General features: G+C 35.5%; 1 protein-coding gene and 1 long non-coding RNA gene across 10 annotated transcripts in view; both read left to right on the forward strand.

Annotated features, from left to right (window-relative positions):
* Dpp10 (Dipeptidyl peptidase 10) overlaps positions 1–6,024 on the forward strand; it is a 619,010-nt gene extending 612,986 nt beyond the window's left edge. For all 9 annotated transcript variants that reach the window (XM_067118072.1, XM_067118067.1, XM_067118073.1 and 6 more), the window contains 5 exons: positions 2,151–2,335; positions 2,988–3,129; positions 3,592–3,805; positions 4,940–5,157; positions 5,719–6,024. In XM_067118072.1, the coding sequence (XP_066974173.1) occupies positions 2,151–2,335; positions 2,988–3,129; positions 3,592–3,805; positions 4,940–5,157; positions 5,719–5,880 (921 nt within the window). In that variant the 3' untranslated portion in view covers positions 5,881–6,024. The remainder of the gene's footprint in view (positions 1–2,150; positions 2,336–2,987; positions 3,130–3,591; positions 3,806–4,939; positions 5,158–5,718) is intronic.
* An 11,491-nt stretch (positions 6,025–17,515) lies between these two features.
* On the forward strand, positions 17,516–20,911 carry LOC136846814 (uncharacterized). The gene is made up of 4 exons (XR_010855546.1): positions 17,516–18,343; positions 20,158–20,262; positions 20,494–20,599; positions 20,758–20,911. It is a non-coding gene; the product is annotated as an uncharacterized lncRNA (long non-coding RNA).
* Positions 20,912–21,164: the final 253 nt, after the last annotated feature.

Raw genomic sequence — 21,164 nt, forward strand, 5'->3', positions numbered from 1 at the left:
CGCCAAGTAAAAGTAATGGACCTTTGCATTGTAGTTTTATTCCTTCAAGAGTAATTTACTTTATAACGTGTTATTAGATCTCAGAAAATTAATATAAAACTGTTTTGGAAACACTAAAACCACAATTTGGAAAGAGAGAATAGGCCTGTAACTCACCAGGAGCGTCCAGACATCGCTTCTCATCGCCAGAGACACGGCGTCTGGAAACTGCTGACGTCATCAGATGTCCCGTTTTCTTCCAAACGCCTCCACCACCTGGAAAGGCTTCCAGAAAGGTGTCGAAACCAAGAGCTGAACGCACCCATCCCCTTCCCCCCTTTCCTCCCTCCCCACAAAAAAAAAATCGCTTTGAGACGATGCTTAGTCCAGTAAATTCGAAAATATGACCCATAAGCGGACATTCTGGGTCATATCTTGCGAACACAATATTTTCTCCTTTAAGATAAATATGCAGGTGCACATTTTCTAATTTTAAGGATAACTGAAGTATTTTTCTCTCTCTCTCTTCTCACGCGTTCCCACAGCTTCTGTTGATTCTAGCCTCTTGTTTTTCTGGGCCGTTTTTGGGCAAAAAAGGTCCCCAGTAACCACCCTCCCACTTTTTTGTATGTCCGTCACAGCAATTTTTGACTTTTGGCATGACCAATGATTGTTTTGAGTGTTCTTTCAGTACACCTAAAATTTGAGATACTTTTAAAATACCCCCCAATAAATTGCCGATTTTTAGGAGTTTTAACTGAACACCCTTGTGTATATTTTGAAAATTTTTTATCTTTGTATATTTAACTATATTGGAATAAACGAGACCCCTAAAAATAACCTTTTATAGAATTATCACGCCCCGCCCTCCCCACTTTTCAATATTTCCTTTAATTGCATATTTTTTTTAATATTGTTTCCCATTTTGATCAGAAGTGATTAAAGGAAATTGAATTGTTGTCCCCTTTAGCAATTTTGGACATTAATTTCTGTTGTCATTAAGAATTAAGAACTGTCATATTAACTAATATTAACTTAATATCAACAGTATTTATATAACTTTTATAGAATTCCTAGCTTTAAACATAATCATCAGTTATAATTCAGGGACATTATATATATATATATATATATATATATATATATATATATATATATATATATATATATATATATATATATATATATATATATATTTATATATACATTATACAAGATTTTTTCCACTTCTAAAAAGCACTGCTTATGCTCCTTTTACCCAGAAACAGGAAATTTACCAAAATTCTTGATCAAGCACAGTTATTTAGGGAATACAGAATAATTAACAGAATTCTGTTTCATCACATGTCCATGGGTTTTCTTATTCATTGTCAAAATCAACCTCTACTCTGATTCAGGAGAAAGGAATTTTTCTTCAAGAATCTACAATGAAATTTTGATTTTTTTTTCTTTATTATGTAATGACCTTTACAAAGATTTCAAAGCACATTATTATTTTCGTACTGTTTGGATTTTGCTTTCAGATTTTTCGCTTTCATTTTTTTTTATGGCCGCTGTTTCCAAAAAATATATGGCCACTGTTTCCAAAATACAGTCAGTGGATCTCTCTTCTACAGAAATGAATACAAAAATATTGTATAAATTTCTGCTTCATCCAAACATCCACTCAACTATGAGACTCAAGGGGTGAGGAACTTCATCCAAATTTGGCAAGTTCATGGATCAGGTCATAAACTCCATTCATCCTATGAAACTATTTTTTTTTTTACTCATGAATTTGATCCAGTTTATGGAACTTCATTTGTGAATTCATAATTTTTATCTAATCTATAAAACTTCATTCTTCAGAATCTTCATCTAAACTAGTAAACTTCTTAGGTTGACTGTCATCCAAACTATAAAAGTTACAATTTAGGACATCTTATGGTTGACTGAACTTCATCCAAACCGTGAAACTTCATGATTTAATTCACAGACGTATCGAAACTATGAAACTTCGTCAGTTCCTTCACAAAACCCACTTCACAACTCATCAACCTCTCGCAAACTTCCGAAACTTCACGGTGTGATATTGACCATCCACAACTATGAAACTAATGTGAAATTGAAAGAAGTTGAAATTTTTCATTAAACTTCATGCAAAGCATTTACCCCCAACTTCTCGACCCCAGATGATTTATTCCCTGGACGACTACAACGAGCTGAGGGAGAAAGTGGACGAGATGGCGATGCCTCAAGTGCAGACTTTCAAGGTGGAGCTCGAGGGGGACAAGACTTACACCTACTACGTTCAGCTCTTCCTGCCACCGGGACTTCGGGAGGAGGAGATCACCACTTATCCCATGGTGGTCCACACGTAAGTGGGAGCAGTCGAAAATTGATGTTTAGAATGTTAAGTGGGTGAGTTATTAAGTTGTTAAAGCCATTCAGCTTTCTGGGGTGTAGGTCTCCTGTGAGAATAATGATTGAACCACCAAAAGAGGAGATTTATTTGTTATGTTCTTATCACTCACTCCTGTTTTCGGGTGTCTTCTTATTTTGGCCCATGCTTGGTACCTTCCCCAACTCGCCCTACATTTTTGGGATGGTTATAATAAGAATTAATAGTTTTTCTGCACAGTTTGTCCTCAACAACAGCTTTTTTTTTTTTTTTTTAGTAAATAAAGCTTTAAGTTCTTCGTGAGGATCTCAGCAGAAGGTTTGCATCTTTTAGATTCGTGAGGAAACTTGTAGATTATTTCTGGAATTAAAAAAAGAAACACTTGATATTTCTACGACTAGTTCCTCATTAGTTTTCAACAACAGCCTTTTTGAGTAACTGTTTTTTTATTCAATAAGCATTTAAGTTCTTCGTGAGAATCTCAGCAGAAGTTCTGCACCTTTTAAATTCGTGAGGAAACTTATAGAGTATTCTGAGATTTGAAAAAAAAATCTTTTTATGCCTCTGTGACGAGTTCCTCATACGGATTCTTCTAAGTCCGCGCCTTCAAGGACTCTCCCTTTTCCAGATACGCAGCTCCAGGAACGCAAGCTGTGACAGCTAAAATGACAATTAACTGGGGGACATTCTTGGCCTCCAAAAACGACATCATATACGCTCTGATCGACGGAAGAGGTTCAGGATACCAGGGAGATAAGATTAAGCACGAGGTGAGCTTTTGTGGTAATGAGGGATATTCAGAGGTCATTATTCTTTAGATGGAACCTCATCTTAATGGCAGCAGTTCACATACCTGCACAAGATACGATTAGGGGAAATGTTGTTCCTTGGCCCTTGGCTTATTATTATTCGTGGAAGTTGTATGAATACTGTACAAGAAAAGAATCTGAACTTGTTTATATTTTCATCGAAGTGTTCATGTCCTTTGCAATGAAGGTTATACGTATGCTATCCCGCAGTCTGAAAAAAACAAAACTTAGACCTTAAATTGTACGTGATCGCCTCCGGGCAGAAATTACTGATATATTAATTGTATTAGACGGGTTAAACTACAAAAAATATAATAGTCTGCATTGCTGAATTTCTAGTAAATACTCTTGCTGGTAAACCTGCTGCAGAATGGAAATTTTATTTGCCAATTTTACCAAAAAAATAAACTATTCTTTACCCAGGTTTACCACGCCCTAGGCGGAAAAGAAGTAGACGACCAACTTGCAGTAGCCGGGTGGCTGAGAGACAACCTTCACTTCGTCGACGCCAAACGCATAGCAATTTGGGGCTGGAGTTACGGTGGGTATGTGACCACCATGGCACTGGCCAGGGACGCCGACGACATCTTCAGCTGTGGCATCGCTGTGGCACCCGTCTCGAGATGGGAGCATTACGGTAAGATGAGATTTCTTTGGGAAATGAGGGACTTCATTGTTATTATTTGAATGGGATGAATCTAGTGCCTTGCTATTTAGATACTGTAAGTGGTCTGGTTCAGTACTCACTCATTCTGGTGGCTCTCGGGCCACTTGGTGACCCATGGCCGCTTGCACCAGACCTCTCCAAGTTCCCCTGTTGAGTGCTGCGTCTCCCAGCCACCACTCCCAGTTCTCTTAGATCTCTTAACACGTTATGTTTCCATCTCATGCTCAGTGTCTGTACTGTTGATCCCTACATAACCACTGTAGGCATTCTGACCTCTTCCATTCTAACCACAAGTCCTGCCTAACGTATCCTCTGCGATCGTACATAGCCAGTTAAATCTCTTATTTCTTCGTTGTGTCGTCTTCTCCAAACACCTTCATTTATATCGTAAATGGGACTTGTTATTCTACGCAAAAATGTTTTCAAAAACCATTGCTCCCTGTTCTTGACGTTTAGTCAGCGTCCAGGTCTCTCAATAATATAGTACAACTGGCCTGATAATGTAAATTCTGGTTCAATACGTTTTTGAAATCATATTGTTTAGTATCATATAAAAGCCTAAGTGCTCAGGAAACAGATTGAAATGTAGACATTCCCTCTTTATAAGTAACCACTCAGACTCCATGTTGGAGAAAAGTTTAAGTTTGTGCTACTGAAGATAAATTGTAAGAATGCAAAACAAAAATGTGAGTTGCGATTCCCTTCGAAAATCAGGGTTTCAAGGTTGAAAGTTAAGGTTCAGTTAGGTATATTTTAGACCGTTGGAAGTATGAAATTGAAACTAAACTGCTCTGTTATAAATTGAAATATAGGCTTTGCGTTTCATAGTAACTGGAAAGCTTCTTAAATTCGGTAGGACATAAAGTCACACTCCTAGGGGTAATGAGATTGCGCTTAATATCTGAAATTGGATGAAGCTTTCTTTCTAGCACTGCAATAATAAGCATTGTCAAGGCGATGGTTTGTACCTATGAAACATGACTGTCTTTATTTCCATGAAAGTTAAGTATGGTTGTCTTTCCAAATTTTTATAAAACTATATTGGCCAATGAATTGTCCAAAAGTTAGCACGAATACCTAACCATCCCTTTTTCCCGGATCCAGATTCCGTATACACCGAACGGTATATGGGATCGCCCCACGTCTACCCTGGAAGTAACTACAAGGGCTACGAGGCTGCAGACGCCACAAAAATGGCTGGAAACCTGAAGGACAAGATGTTTTTGCTGATCCATGGAACTGCTGATGACAATGTCCATTACCATCATTCCATGATGCTAGCCAAAGCTCTCGTGGATGAAGGCGTCCAGTTCCAGCAAATGGTAAGTTCCAGCAGAGAGTAAGTTCAGTGCCAGCAAATGGTAAGTTCCAGCAGAGGGTAAGTTCAGTTCCAACAGATGGTAAGTTCCAGCAGAGAGTAAGTTCCAGCAAATGGTAAGTTCAGCTCCAACAGATGTTAAGTTCCAGCAGAGGATAAGTTCAGTTCCAGCAAATGGTAAGTTCAGTTACAGCAAATGGCAAGTTCCAGCAGATGGAAAATCCTGTTCCAGCGGGTGGTAAGTTTAGTTCCAGCAGTTGGTACGTTCAGTTCCAGCAGATGGTAAATTCAGTTCCAGCCAATGTTGAGCTCAACTACAGCAGATGGTAAATTCAGTTCCAGCAATAAATTTGAAGGCAATAAGGAATTTCAAATGCAATATGTGTTCGTTTGCGTGGCTGTGTACATACATACATACATACACAGTTAAATTTTGTGTGTATCCATAAACTCAAATTTACTAGAAAAATATTAAAACGTAACTTGAAAAGCAAATCACAAAACCCTCATCCATTAATGGGACGACCTCTTCCAGTGTTTCCTAATTGCATTCCTCCGCTTCCAGACCTATGCCGACGAGAATCACGGACTGACAGGTGTGAAAGAGCACCTGTACCGCACAATGGGACGGTTCCTCTCGGAATGCTACCGCCCCAGCCTCAAGGAGCTGTACGTCCTAATCAAAAAGAGGAAGAAGGATCTGGAGGAGATCGTGGGGTACCTGTAAAATAAAAAAAAAATAATGACGAAAAACGCGTGAACCGTTTGTTGGGAGTAATCGATGCTTTTTAGAGAGGGGTGTACTTTACAGCCCACATTTGCGTACTTGTTTGCCAAGGATTATTATGCCTTATCGGTTTTGTTTACTGTAATTATTGTTGTTATTATTTTCTTTGCATTGCATTTGCTGCTCCTCTGTAACGTGACCAAGATGGTAATGACGATTTCAGTAATCCTGTAACCGGAAGTGTGTGCGTGCGTGTGTGTGTGTGTGTCTGTGTCTTGATTCGTGTGGTTTTAAGTCACTGAATTTCATTTTTAAGTTGGGAGATTTTTTTTACGAATGCTGTTAAAGTCAAACCTTTTTTTTTTTTTAAAGTTGACCATTTGCAGTAATATTGCTAAGCTATTTTTAGTCAGCAACGTCCTCCAGTGTAATTGCATTGAAAATATTTTAAGAACTTCTAATGAATTGTTAAGGAATATATCCTTTTTTCTTGAACAACTACAAAAGATATCAAATTCCCACCTTCGTACATTTTTTAGAATACCTCGTCAGAGCTTTACAAAATAAAGGATGAGTTTTTAGAGAGAATTGTTTAGAGATGGTCAGATGTTACAAATAATGAGATTATTGAGATCTTTTGAAATTTTATCACTCTTTTTATTGCTGTTCAACATAATTCTTTGCCTGGTTGTTATTTAAAGTTGTATATATATACATATACATATATATATATATATATATATATATATATATATATATATATATATATATATATATATATATATATATATATATATATATATATATATATATATATATATATATATATATATATATATATATATATATATATATATATATATATTATGTATACTGTATATATATAAATATATATACATATATATTCATTGTAATTCTATCAGAGATTGCATTAAGCAATTCTAACAGTGTTACATCACTTCGTTATATTTTTTTCATTGTATCGTCAGAAAATGCTAGTTTTAGCAATATTGACCTAAGTGTGAATAGTGAGGGTTTCTTTGCATTTCAAATGAATTTAGTGATAGTTGACAACTTAATAACTATTTGTAGGAAAAGCCATTTTATTGCCTTTTTATTTCATTTTTTATTTCTCGTATTTTTCCTCCTGATTTTAAAAGACTGTAAGGTCATTTTTTTTTATTTTTCTATTTTGATGTCATGTGTGTGATGTCTCAAGATATGTATATGTGTGTATGTATATATGAAGATACATTCAGTATGCGTATTGTATATATGTACATATACATGTATTTACATACGCTATACATTTTGTAAAGCTAAGTTTAAGACATTACTTTCTGTATCCAGAGCATTTGTTCGTAGCGTTTGTTTTCTAGCGTAGCTTTTCATCTCACGAAGGTTGAAAGCTTTTAACTTTTATAAAAGCACGTTACGTATCCATAACCACTCATTGCAACTGCATTTGCATATCAAAAAAAGAAGGAAGGAATCTTTGCAAAGACGATTTCCGTCATCCAAGTGTTTTTTGAGAATGTCCTCACACATTGATTCCACCTTTGCAAAGTTACGCTTTGAACAACAGTTACAGTATACTATTGACTGCATGTCCCGTGACTGGATTGTCTAGGGATGATTTATAGATGCCAGTTACTTGATATATTTCACCTGTTCGAATTCTTCTTCTTCTTTGTTTCTTATCTTGAAGAATGGAGTGTGTGGATGATGACTTCAATACCGTTGTATCTCGCGAGGAAGTATTTTTTTTTTTTTTTAGGCGTGGTTTTTTTCTTTGTGGCATAGATATATTTTCTACCGACGCCAGAGAGATTTGTCTCCTGTCTCGCAGATGCGTCTTTATTTTGGCCGTTTATTACAAGAAGAATTTATTTTTGTATGTTCGTCGCACTTCCGACATTGCGGCGGAAGTGGTTCTACGTTGTCTTCTTACGTCAGCCGGTAATTATTTCGTCGTTGAGTGCAGAAGCTGGTAATATATTCATAGCGTAGTATTCGTCACGTGTGTTGTTCGATGCCATATCTTTTTAATACGAGGGTTTGTTCATTAATTTAAGCTTGCACTACGGTATATGGTTTACTTCGTAATCATTGTTATGTCGAAGGGAAGCGGTATTACTCTCTCGTCAGCTGAGAGACTAGAGTGATACAAATCTCGTTTGCGGTTTTGTGTGTAACTCCCCCAAACCCCCGTCTGAATCCCGAGACCTTGATTGATAGAATTCTCAATAGATGGCGTTGCGATGCAGCGTCCAAACTCCCTGACTTTTCAAAGTACGAGAAATGAACTGGATTGTGCTGACAATGAATTGGAAAGAATATCTTGATATTTTTTTTTTTTTGTTTTCACCATTTAAGCAAAAGCACTGTGCTTGTGCTTGTGAAAAGACGAATCCAGTCACTGTATTCTTGATATCTGTACACTCAGCACTATTAGGAAAAGAGAAATATATATATATATATATAAATGTACACTTGGCATGTACTTTTGCGCTGAAGTGTACACGACCTGTTGCACAATTATAATAGATGGACCAATGATAGATGCTTTTGGAGTTATGGTACTACATATCAAATACGCGCGACTTTTTTGTACATAGCTCTCTCTCTCTCTCTCTCTCTCTCTCTCTCTCTCTCTCTCTCTCTCTCTCTCTCTCTCTCTCTCTCTCTCTCTCGTTTCAGCAACATCATCTAGCACTTCTTCTCGCAAGACCTGAAGATATTTTGAAAAAAAAAAAATAATAATTTAAAAGTAGCTTTTTTCCGTTCTTTATTTCCGTTCATCATCTTTTCAGTCAGTCTTCGACAATCATACAATAAGAAGTATCTCGTTTAGAGAAAGTCCTTTTCAAAGAAAAAAAAAAAGATTGGTCGCCATCGTTATAATTCTGTAGTTGTAGAGCATCAGTTTTGTAAAAAATACAGAGGGAAAAAAAAATGATTCAGGATTATTATTATGATAATATATGCTAGTACCTTTCATTCATTCTAACTTTTTTCGAACATTTTTTGTAGGTGTAGTCTCGTTGAAGGTTTTTTGAATCTATACATATATATATTGAGAATACTGTAAATAGATATATTAAATAAAAAAAAAGGATAATTATTATTATTATAATACCCATCCAGCGTTATTCTATGATGACGAGTGAGATTAGGTTCGTTTCCATGTGCCCGATTTGAGATGATTATTGTTCTTGGGATGATTATTGTTCTTAAGATGATTGATTATATATATATATATATATATATATATATATATATATATATATATATATATATATATATATATATATATATATATATATATATATATATATATATATATATATATATATATATATATATATATATATATATATATATATATATATATATATATATATATACATATATATATATATATATACATACACACATATATATATATATATATATATATATATATATATATATATATATATATATATATATATATATATATATATATATTATAATATATTGCACATTATTCACGCTGAAGTATATACTTTTACAAGTTCGACAATTCATTGAACACTTTTTTGCCTATAAGTGTGAACTGGTATATGCCTTCCTAATCTGTGACAAGTTCAACCCCAACCAGTGAGAGGTTTTTGCCAAGTTTGTTGTAAACCATCGGAAGTTTTTTTCCTAAATTTGTTGTAACTGATTAGAAGTTTCTTCCAAGTTTTTTTTTTTTTTTTGGAAGTCTCTTCCAAGTTTGTTGTAACGTTAGAAAATTGTTCTAAATTTAATGTAACTCATTATAAGTTTGTTCCAAGTTTATTGTAACTTATTAGAAGTTAGTTCGAAGTTTGTTGTAACTGTTTGGAAGTTTTTTCCAAGTCTGCCTTAATTAATTAGAAGTTTGTTCAAAATCTATTGTAACTTATTATAAAATTGTACTCAGTTTATTGTAACTCATTAGAAGTTTGTTGTAACCATTTGGAAGTTTTTAACAATTCTGTCGTAATTATTAGAAGTTTGTTCTAAATTTGTTGCAACTCATTATAAGTTTGTTGTAACTCATTGGGAAATTGTTCTAAGTTTATGTTAATCCATTATAAATTTGTTCTGAGTTTATTGTAACTAATTATAAAATTGCGCTAAGATTTTTTAACTATTTTGAAGCTTGTTCTAAGTTTGTTGTGGCTCACTTGAAAATTGTTCTTAGTTTATTGCAACTCATTAGAAAATTCCTCTAAGTTTATTGTAACTAAGTAGAACATTGTTCTAAAATTATTGTTACTGTTTGAGAAAATGTTCCCAGACCGTTGTAACTAATAATAAATTAGTTCTTGGTTTATTGTAGCTCACTCAAATTTATTAGAAAATTGTTCGAAGTTTATCGTTACAAATTAGGAGTTTGTTTGACAGTTATTGTAACTAATTAAGGTTGGTTCAGGTACAAGCTTTTCTTTCAAATTATCGTAACTAATTAGAAGATGCTGTCTAGCGTATTAGAACCAATCAGAAGTATCATTCAAGTGATAATGATTATTATTGTATGTGATTAGAATATTTTTTAAGATTATTGTATATGATGAGAACATTCTTTGTCAATTATCAGTCTTATCAGGACTTTTGAATCTTGAATTTTTTGAAATTCAAAATGTTTCCCCCCCTCTCTGTGAACATTCTGGAAATCCTTCCCACCCAAGTGAATTCAAAGTTGAATTCAGTCCAGTGTTGTCATTCAGTGCCTGAATTCAGCATCATGATTTACTTGTCATTCATACTTGTAGACTTGCCTTTTCTAAAAGCAATTGAATTTCAGCTTATCAATTCTGAATTCCGCTACAGTATGTATACCATTACACTTGAATTGAGGCATTTTTTCTTCTTGAATTCATCCGCTTTTTTTTTCACTGTATTCATGAAATTTAATCCATTGTTTTCAGGTTTCCATATCACACAAGAAATTCATGCCTAGTATCCTATAACACATTGAATTTTATTTATTTTTTCATTTTTATTTTCATAAATCAGACAGTTTTTCAATACATGACCCAGTCATCAATATTGTCCCTTGGTAATAGAGAGTCCCTGATTCAGGATCTGATACCATATTATAAATAAATTCAGTGACTTTACATTTGTCAAGCATTAAGTTAAAATTAAGAATAACTTTCATTTCTGTAAGGGGAAAAAAGTTGATTTGCCTAAATCACGTTCCTAAAACAAGACAACCTTTTGATTCTCCAATTTTTCGTTCAGTGAATCTTTTTGCATTTATGTTTTGTGACAACTAATTGCTAATTACTTTCAGAAGTTAGCTGTTGCCATCCTTTGCCATTCATAATTGACGCAGTGAAGTTATTTCGTACATATAAGGAAATTCACACAAGTTCTGATGCAGTTTGTCAGTTGAAATTGAGCGCAGTATTTTGACACTTTCAATTCACGTGTACAGTATTAAATTCCACGGTTACTTATTTAAGCACAGATGCAATCATTTGTACACAAATTAATTAATATCGATTAAGGTTTTCCACGTCATTATGCCACAGCAGTTTTGCACAATCGTTTGAGACATTAATTCATTAAGGAACTTCGATGATTTAGTGATATATTCTGGACAATTACGCGTGCGATCATTTCACCAAACTCGGATTCATCAACATAGTTAAAGAATTTTCCCGTCTTTACGTCTAGCACTTATTTCATTTGTATTCAGCATTCACGGACCAAAACAATCAGACGCTCCCAGGTACAATTTGTTCCCCAAAAGTGAATTTAACCTAAGAATAAAAGTAGAGAGAGAGAACGAAACAAAAAATTAAGAAAAAAATATGAAAATCATGAAGGATCTTTTTATTTTATTTTTTTATTCATCCTGTCTCTTGCTAACTCTGTTAAAACTCCCCCTTTCCCCCCACCCCCACATGTGGCCTTCGACTTGCACGTTTATCGGTGTTTTGAATGTTCACAATCGATGTCTCCTGAAAAGAAAAAAAACTCCCACAGGTGCTCTTTGGAAAGTTTGTTTCCGTTTCTCCACTTGAATAAATTTTTATGAATGTCCTTCAAAATGTTACTACGACAACTCATGGTTGAATAAGATAAATAAATAGATAAATACACGAAGTAAAAAAAAAAATATAAATATATATAGATATAGGCCGTCCGAAGTATTGTCACATTTCTGTACCACTACGGGAAAAAAAGGCGTTATTTATTAAAAGCCTGGAGCGTTAAGCTTATCAGAGGCAGTTTTCCCAACAGGGCTAAAAATCCTTCTGGTCTAAATAGGAAGAAGAATATCAACAAAAGAAGTCGGGTCAGGTTTTTTTTTTCAATAAAAGGGCAAAGGTTATTTATACCTTAACAAAAAAAAAACCACCTCATATACCTCAAGTTTTTATTTTTATTTCGACTTCGAGTCCAAACGAATCAATTAAAACTTCCGACGAAGACTTTGTATGACATGATATGATATGATTGACATGATTATTATGACTGATATGATATGATAATATACACGCCACTTTCACGCTTTCATTCGCCGGCATTGATCAAATATTTTTGTGTATATTTAACGAAGAAATATAATATACATATATTACATTTAGGGTTTAGGTAATGTAATATATCCCGTGACTTTGACTCTTATGCCCACCACTTTTAATTAATCCACGATTCCAACTCGGCAGATTCATGCTTAACCAACAAGACAGACATACATTATATATATATATATATATATATATATATATATATATATATATATATATATATATATATATATATATATATATATAATTATATATGTATATATGCATGTATGTATATATTTACATATATCTGAGATTGTATCAAGCAGAAAGTAAATATAGGATATCAGTAATCTCCTTCGACTGATGTCTTCATTGACAGCTGTTTATATTCAATAAACAGGTTTGTGTTTATATTCCGTAAACAGGTTTCTGTTTATATTAAATAAACAGATTTCCGAAAGGACATTTTATCTTGAGTCCCAGTAAAATAAAAAGTAAAACGAGTCTTATGTATGTAAATATATTGTGTTTGTGTGTACAGGCATTTTGTTTACTTACATACGTCTGTAGGTACACAAACACTATGTATACATGTGTATTTATATTGTTTATGTAGTCACAAACGTACATGCATCAGGTATGTATGTGCATATATATATATATATATATATATATATATATATATATATATATATATATATATATATATATATATGTATATATATAATATAACGTGTATATGGATGTGTATGTGACTTATACACAAACTCGTACATACACACATACACAGTGCGAGAGCATGTGCACGCGCACACTACAAGTCCAGTTCGAGAAACTTGATTTTTAATTTCAGTATCACCCCCACCAAAGCTTTTTGCATTGTCAATCACCGATCATAAGTAATAATATTAATAATAATAATTTGATTCACGCACAATACTAATAATAATACTAATAATGATAATGATAATAATAATAATAATTTCTGTCGTCTTCGTATTTTTGAAAGAAAACTAAAAATATCGAAGCCACCACAGCAACTATTACCTATCTGTAAAAAAAAAAAAAAACTTTAGAAGTACGTAATCTCTCTCTCTCTCTCTCTCTCTCTCTCTCTCTCTCTCTCTCTCTCTCTCTCTCTTTAGAATCTCGTTATAATCACTTGTTAAAAACTCCTTGTTGATATGAAGAGTCGTTTAATACTGTAAGGTTGGTGATCTCATAACCTTATCCTCCCTCTCCCTCCGGAGCATTAAGTGATTCATTTCCCATCCCCCTTGCCCCCTCACCTCCCCGCCTCCGCCCCCCTTCGGCGCCTTATTTTGGTCGCTGTTGATGTTCCGTAACATTATGAGACATTCTACATAGTTCTAGCTATGGATAGATTCGCCCCCTAAAAACTCCTGTCGTTACTGCGGACTGACTGTTTAATGCCCCCTCCTCCCCACCCCCACTCCCTACTGTTTGTCTAAACTTCACCTGTATAAAGGAAAAACTAGACTTTTTTTAGCCTTAGTCTCTCTCTCTCTCTCTCTCTCTCTCTCTCTATAAGAAATAAATAAAAGGGGGTCCTGTTGTTTTTTCCGCCGTTCAGAGAGAGAAATGAAAATACAGATTTAGTCGACATTTTCCTCCGAAGTTTTTCGTGACACTGGCAATGGTGCTTACCATCATCATCATCAAGTCTCACTCGGGTCTTGTTATTCTTGTTACGTGCAGGTTTCTCTCTCTCTCTCTCTCTCTCTCTCTCTCTCTCTCTCTCTCTCTCTCTCAGATGTGGTTTTTTCTTCCTCGTGAAGATCTGCACAAGAAAACGGGTATTAAGAAATCCTTCTCAGTAACATGGCCAATATATTATCCTCACTTCCTTTCAGTTCACCTTCCTCCTCCTCCTCCTCCTCCTCCTCCTCCTCCTCCTCCTCCTCCTCCTCCTCCTCCTCCTCCTCCTCCTGGAATCCCAATTCACACGCACCCTCGTAGGCCAACTATTGACATCGTCCAAGAGTTCCCCCGTTGACACCCAGACCAGCTATCTCTCTCTCTCTCTCTCTCTCTCTCTCTCTCTCTCTCTAAATTGTTTCCTTTGATTCAATTCATCGCTTCGCAATATTCATCGTTGAACAATCTCTCTCTCTCTCTCTCTCTCTCTCTCTCTCTCTCTCTCTCTCTCTCTCTCCTCTCTCTCTCTCTAGGTCGTCCCGTAAGTAATAAACCCATGCCAGCATTATCAAATTTGTATAATATCAAAAAGAAGCAACGTTTTTCCCTCAATTTCTCTCCAGCAGCAAAATTTGTATACAATAGTCTATTAACTAACCCAGTTCAAATGTTTTTAGCTGTCTCTCTATCTCTCTCTCTCTCTCTCTCTCTCTCTGTACAGAACGATTAAAATCTCTAGTTAAAGAGAGATATATATAGTTATATTATATAAAAAAAAAACCCTCTTGATACAAGGGTTATTGTTATACTCTGTGCATTGTTTCTCGTTACATTCGTGTGTATAAGATTATGAAATCTATTTGGTGTTCCTCAAAGGTTTTTATTGATAATGACGTATTTATGGCTTTCCTCTTCGTTTCGTAGGTTTTTAGCCTTTTTTTTTATAATAGATGCTTCCTCGGTTACTTCTATTGTAGTTAAATAGTCTTTATTTCTGTATTTTTTGTCCTTGAGAAGAGTTATGTTTTTAATAATGTCACTATTATTGAAGGCTTAAACCCCTTAGAACAAGCACTGTGTATTATGCTACGTTGATCTAATTTATGGTGCGGCTTTGGCTAGCCATTACCCTCATTTATATCCCCCCCTCTCATTTCTCTCTCCCGTCCCAAAATCATCCGGTCCTTATCGCCCTCCCCAGTTCCTTGTTTATTCCAGCTGTCACGCCCACCACCAACCTTTTCATTAGGGTACTCCCGCCCGAAGGTAATAAGCCTAAACTGTTTACGTGATGCGTTCGTTGTAACAAATAATGAAACTTATAATTCAGTTCCTATGACCTTGTTGTTCTTTATAGTGTCGCTACTGATGACCACCTTTGTCGCTCGTTCGTCGTCTCCTTTTGTCGTATGATAACTTGTTTGCGGTAATCTGAAGATATCAAGTTAAATAAATATCTCTTTTATTTATCTTTTTGTCGTCTCAATTCAGAGGTTCATATTCATGCTATGTCCTAAAAGTCATCCCGTTGCTTTCAAAGTCTTACAGTATCTTCCTCTTTTTTTAACGTGGAATGAATATTGTTTTTAAATCATTTTTCTTTTAAATCCGCTTCTGGTAAAGTTGAATAAATATCTTTCTTTTTTTTTTGTCATCTCAATTCAGAGGTTCATATTCATGCTATGTCCTAAAAGTCATCCCGTTGCTTTCAAATTCTTACAGTATCTTCCTCTTTCTTTTAACACACCACCATCATCAATATTTGAAGAGTTTGAGTAATCCCTCTTCGTCTTATTCCGTTTTGTTTGTTTTTCGTGTCTTTGATTCCATTTCCTCTTCATAAAAATCAATTGCATATTCATTTCAGGCTCCCCAAAGTCTTCCCTCAAAACTATCTGTCCATCCCAGCGATTTCTAATCGAGCCTTTTTCAATGTATGCTTTTTTATCAATTTTTTTTTTCTTTTCAAGAAGTCCTTTCAATCTCTTCTTTCAGAAAATGTTTTTGCCTCTGATGTATAACCATTACATGCTCTCTGAGTGCCTCTGAGTTAAGTTTATTGGACTCTCTCTCTCTCTCTCTCTCTCTCTCTCTCTCTCTCTCTCTCTCTCTCTCTCTCTCTCTCTCTCTCTCTCTCTCTCTCTCGCGAAAGCATTTTCAAGTTCCTTTTTAGTCCTTTTGGCCATATTGGTCACACAATGTTTTCAATTCGTAACTTGTTATCATCCTATTCTACTGGGCTTGACGTCTCTGTAAATATTTTGTAAATACTATTACTCATAAGTGTAAACCTTTTTAATAAACTTTAAAACGTTTTTCCGAAGTCTTGTGTTGCCTCTCCTTCCTCGCGGTGTCGGAAGTGTTGCTCTGAGCCACGAAAAAACGGTGGTTTTTTTAAAAGGTTCTTTAAAGGATAGGGTTAAGCTTCAGCCAGTCAAGCAAGGAGTTCCATAAGGGATCCATCTAGGCTGTACTATGCTGTACTACTGAGGTGGACCTGTACAGAGCAAGGCCTCTGGGAGGATCAAGATAGCCTTGCCAGAAATCTCTTACTGAACGTGAAGAACCTTCCTTGCCCGAAGGAGGGTCGAGAAAGCAAGTACAGCATCCGTACGAGAGATTAAAAACAGGGCATCATTCTCGTATTGTGACAGATGCATTGTACCTAATTTAGGGGCCCTCAGGTCTCTGCTTTGACTGAAAGTCGAGCAGACTCCAGGTTGAAAGTGGTCGTACATTCGTCCTACAGCATTCACATCAGTGACAGTGCTTGTTTCTGGCTGGGCTACACAAGACCAGGAAAAGTCATTTTCAGTACAAAAGGCACTCGACCCAAGTCAGATGATCAAACTGCAAAGAAAGGACCACAGGTATGAAATGACTCACCTGAGATGATTCGTGGCTCGGCAGTAGCAAGACCTGTGTGTAGTAGTGTTCATGCCTATCCGAGCCAGTGTCCTTTCTGCATTTATAATCCAAATCGGCAGCAAAAGAGCTCAAATGGAGCCATTTTCAAGATGAAAATACTGACCTAAAAACGCTTTGGTATATGGTATAGTGTACTTAGTTTCAAGTAAACCGTAATTCGTCATGCAAGAATTCTTCGTGCAGAGTATTCATAAAAGCAGTAGTATCTGAAAGTCCATATCCTGGGTGATCTTTCACTAGAAGTCTGATTCTGTAAATAAAGTTATTTTTATGTCTTAAACCTTTAACAATAAAATCAAAGTATTATTTGAACCACGTTTGAACCTTAAGAAACTAATGGTGTGAGAAAGTTAAAAAAAAAAATTTTCCAAAAAAGATACATTTACTATTTTCAAAAACAAGGTTATGTTGCCAAACACGAGGACGCCCCAGTCATTCGAAGGTTAAATGATTTTTTTTTTATTATTTCGTGACACTGACAGAACAGGGGCAAATGTCCAGCTGAGTAGTTGAGGAAAAAGGGATAACAGGCAATTTTTTTCGTAAGAAATCTCACGACTACATAAGAGAATACCACATGATCTTCTCAAAATGGGATCTCATTATTTTTATGAACTGACGTCATATTATAATGTAAATATCACGGACTTCTTACTCTTATAGCTAAATTAATCATTTTTGGCTTATGGTGTTTGTAAGACATGGCTTTCCTAGGCAGTAATGTGATTGATTTATCAAGAAATGTCATTTACAAATATGATCTCGAGAACTTGAAAGAAAATTTCTTGAAGTGCCTTCAAGTAATCTTAGATAGCGCCACTTGACTTCTCAAGTTAAAACAATGACTTTCACTGCCTTGTTCCTGATTCCTTGTGTCAGTCTAGGGCACAATTTCTTGAAGAACCTTTAAGTAATCTTAGATGGCGCCACTTGACTTCTCAAGCTAAAATAAAACAACGACTTTCAATGCCTTGTTCCTGATTCCTTGTGTCAGTCTAGGGCACAATTTCTTGAAGGACCTTTAAGTAATCTTAGATGGCACCACTTGACTTCTCAAGCTAAAATAAAACAACGAGTTTCACTGCCTTGTTCCTGATTCCTTGTGTCAGTTTATGGCACAATTTTCTCTGTGTAAGACCACTCTTTGACCCTCAGCCATTGATCAAGAAAGACGTACTTTTGATTTTGTAAATTTAAGTTTTCTTCCGGTGTCCGTTGGTGGTTCTTGAGGCTATAAAGTGCATATTAGTGATAAACTTGATTCTTCAAAAACTATTAGTGGAAAATCTGCAGAGTTTCGAAAATACAGAAGGATAATTCAAGTTCTCGAACTCTTCAAGGTAAGACAAAGTTTTCAAGTTCCGTTTTTCGTAAATTAATTTTTGAGTCGAGTGCAAATTGGGCAACCGCTTTTAAAGTATTTTACCATATTTTGGAAAATTTTAAGTGTCGGGGCATATCTGTACGTGTGTAGTTTTGTGTCAGCATGATTTTATTGCCACAATTACGTCCCATTATCCAAGTACTGGTTATAGAGCAAGTCCTTTTTGTTTTATTAAATTTTTACTTTATATACATTTCTGGTGTTGTACGTTTTTGAGTAGGACTTTAAAAAATCACATTTAAAAAATCAAGCCATGGAATGCGCTATAGTTGTTTTTGTTGGTTATTTTTTGGAAGACTCCAGCCACCTCCCACGTTATAATTTGTTTTTCTCGTTAAAACACAAAAAAAAAATTTATTACATAACCATTGCAAATGCTTGATAACAGAAAAATTCAATTACGACTTACAAGGTAAGACATTACCGGCCTCCCCGCCTCCCTCCATAGCTAATACAGCAAAATTGTAACCAGTAAACACCTCTAAGTTTACGTTAGCTTATTATTTTTAGGTTCTTTTAGCGCCCTGTCATTTCCTAGCCATTTTTGCATAAACCCACAATGGTGTTTCACGCAAAAATGGCTAGCTGGAGACTTCCGAAATGGCTGGCTGAAGTCTTCCGAAATATTACCGTTTTTGCGTTACGACCTGTTCGCTAGTTGGAACGTATATCGGCCAATTTAAGTGATAAGTTCGAAGCAGAGAACTTAAGTTAACTATCCCGAGGAGTATGGGTAAGCGATGTTTAGGTTATATTAACTCTTAAACTTTATATAGGATTTGCTGGAAACGTAAGCAAGCAGGGAGTGATTTCCAAAAGTTAGACCTAACTCAGACACAAGGTTTTAGATATCTAGCAAACCTCATTCTATATTGGTATAGACATCAAAAATCAAATAAGAACCTCGGCTACGCAGATGCCGAGCACGTAATTGGCTTAGGGTAAGGCAAAGCTAATGCTTGTTTTAAAGGCAGTTCCATGTAAATCTGTTTCCTCTGTTAAAACTGTGTTACAGGGTCTCGAGGAAGTTTCCAGTGAGCCAAGTAATTGAGGCTTGAAGAAAAATCTTGGTATAGTCTTATACTAAAATGTCTGGTGTTTTAGTGTTTAGTGGAGGTCAGTAAGCCCCTAACTAGTAAAATTCCATATTTTAAGAACGTTTTAAGATGAGGAAAGATAGTTACCGTGATATACAATCTCCGAATTTAAAGGTATTAAGCATACTAGAGCGCATTTTCAAATAAATTTTTCAGTGGCTACTGAGAAAAGTCAAGAATTGTAACTGGGTGGCAAGACTTTGAAACAACAATCAAATTATTTAGCTGTTTATTTTTTTTTTAGTAAACGTGAAAATGTTCATGATAGCCCTAAGGGATGTCGGCTAATGAGCTTTAGTTTCGGGGAGAAATATTTCAATGTGATTAGTTTTATCGTAAGAGAAACCAATTTTGGGACTAGGAAAGTTAACACGAACCTTGCTTAACTTTTTAAGGCCGTTAGAAAGAGCTCTTGAGACCAACCAAACTTAATTTTGCTATAAGCCGGATATGCACATTCAAGTTCTCTCAAAGAAGGCTTCTGGGCACCTGTTGGGACACGGCTTGGTATCTGTGATAATCTTCGTAATAAAATCGCTTCCGTTTCATGACTTAGAAATTTTCATACTCCTTCCTTGCTTTTGATTGTCAAATGGTCCTAGGCACCGATCAGTTAAACGGAAAATAGGAACTATTTCCAAGAGGTGCGTCTTAATAGTTTTTTTTTTTTCAGGAAACTACTGTACTCATGCAACATGAAAGTGACGAATGGGACACACACATACTTAGGGATAAACATCTGTTTATGGACGCTTTGAGGAATTATAGTAGTGAAATGGTAAGATTCTTAAAATGCTATTTTTCTTTTTCCTTTAATGGGTACCTACAGATATGAGACAAAAGTGAATTATACAAGGTTATGAGCGAGTCAAATGTGCCTAGCAAGTGTGGAGAGCTAAAATAATAAATAAATGAAATTAAGAACACTTAAGCGCAGTGTTTTCGTGGCGTAAGCTTACAGTGCTCACAATTTTAGTATCTTGAGAATATAATTGGAAATGCTTTGCAGGTATCCAGACGACTGTTAAGAGGTCAACGGACTTTGATGAATTAGTGCTGGAACTGCTGGAATGTCCTATAAAATGTCTACACACAGTCTACATAATTTCTAGAAGGTAATTCTTTAAGCTTTGAATGGAAAATTCACCAGTTGAAAGGTTTGCTGTAATACAGGGGTAATGTTAAAAATGAAATGACTAATTTTAACATGAGATTAGGTTAAAATTGAACTTTTCAAAAGTACAGTTTGTTAATGAGTTGCAAATCTTTGCAGGTGTAAAACCAGGTTCCAGTCTGAAAGCGCGATGACTATTTACTTTAAAGAAGTCCGGCACATGAAGATAAGTCCGGCACATGAAGATAAGTCCGGCACATGAAGATAAGTCCGGCACATGAGGATAAGTCCGGCACATGAGGATAAGTCCGGCAGAGGATGTCCGGCACATGAGGATAAGTCCGGCACATGAGGATAAGTCCGGCACATGAGGATAAGTCCGGCACATGAGGATAAGTCCGGCACATGAGGATAAGTCCGGCACATGAGGATAAGTCCGGCACATGAGGATAAGTCCGGCACATGAAGATGGCACATGAAGATGGCACATGAAGATGGCACATGAAGATGGCACATGAAGATGGCACATCACTACAGGATGTTCTCATGAAAGGCAAGTTTCCTAT

The sequence above is a fragment of the Macrobrachium rosenbergii genome, chromosome 15, assembly GCF_040412425.1.
Source record: "Macrobrachium rosenbergii isolate ZJJX-2024 chromosome 15, ASM4041242v1, whole genome shotgun sequence".
NCBI classification, from domain to species: Eukaryota; Metazoa; Arthropoda; class Malacostraca; order Decapoda; family Palaemonidae; genus Macrobrachium; species Macrobrachium rosenbergii.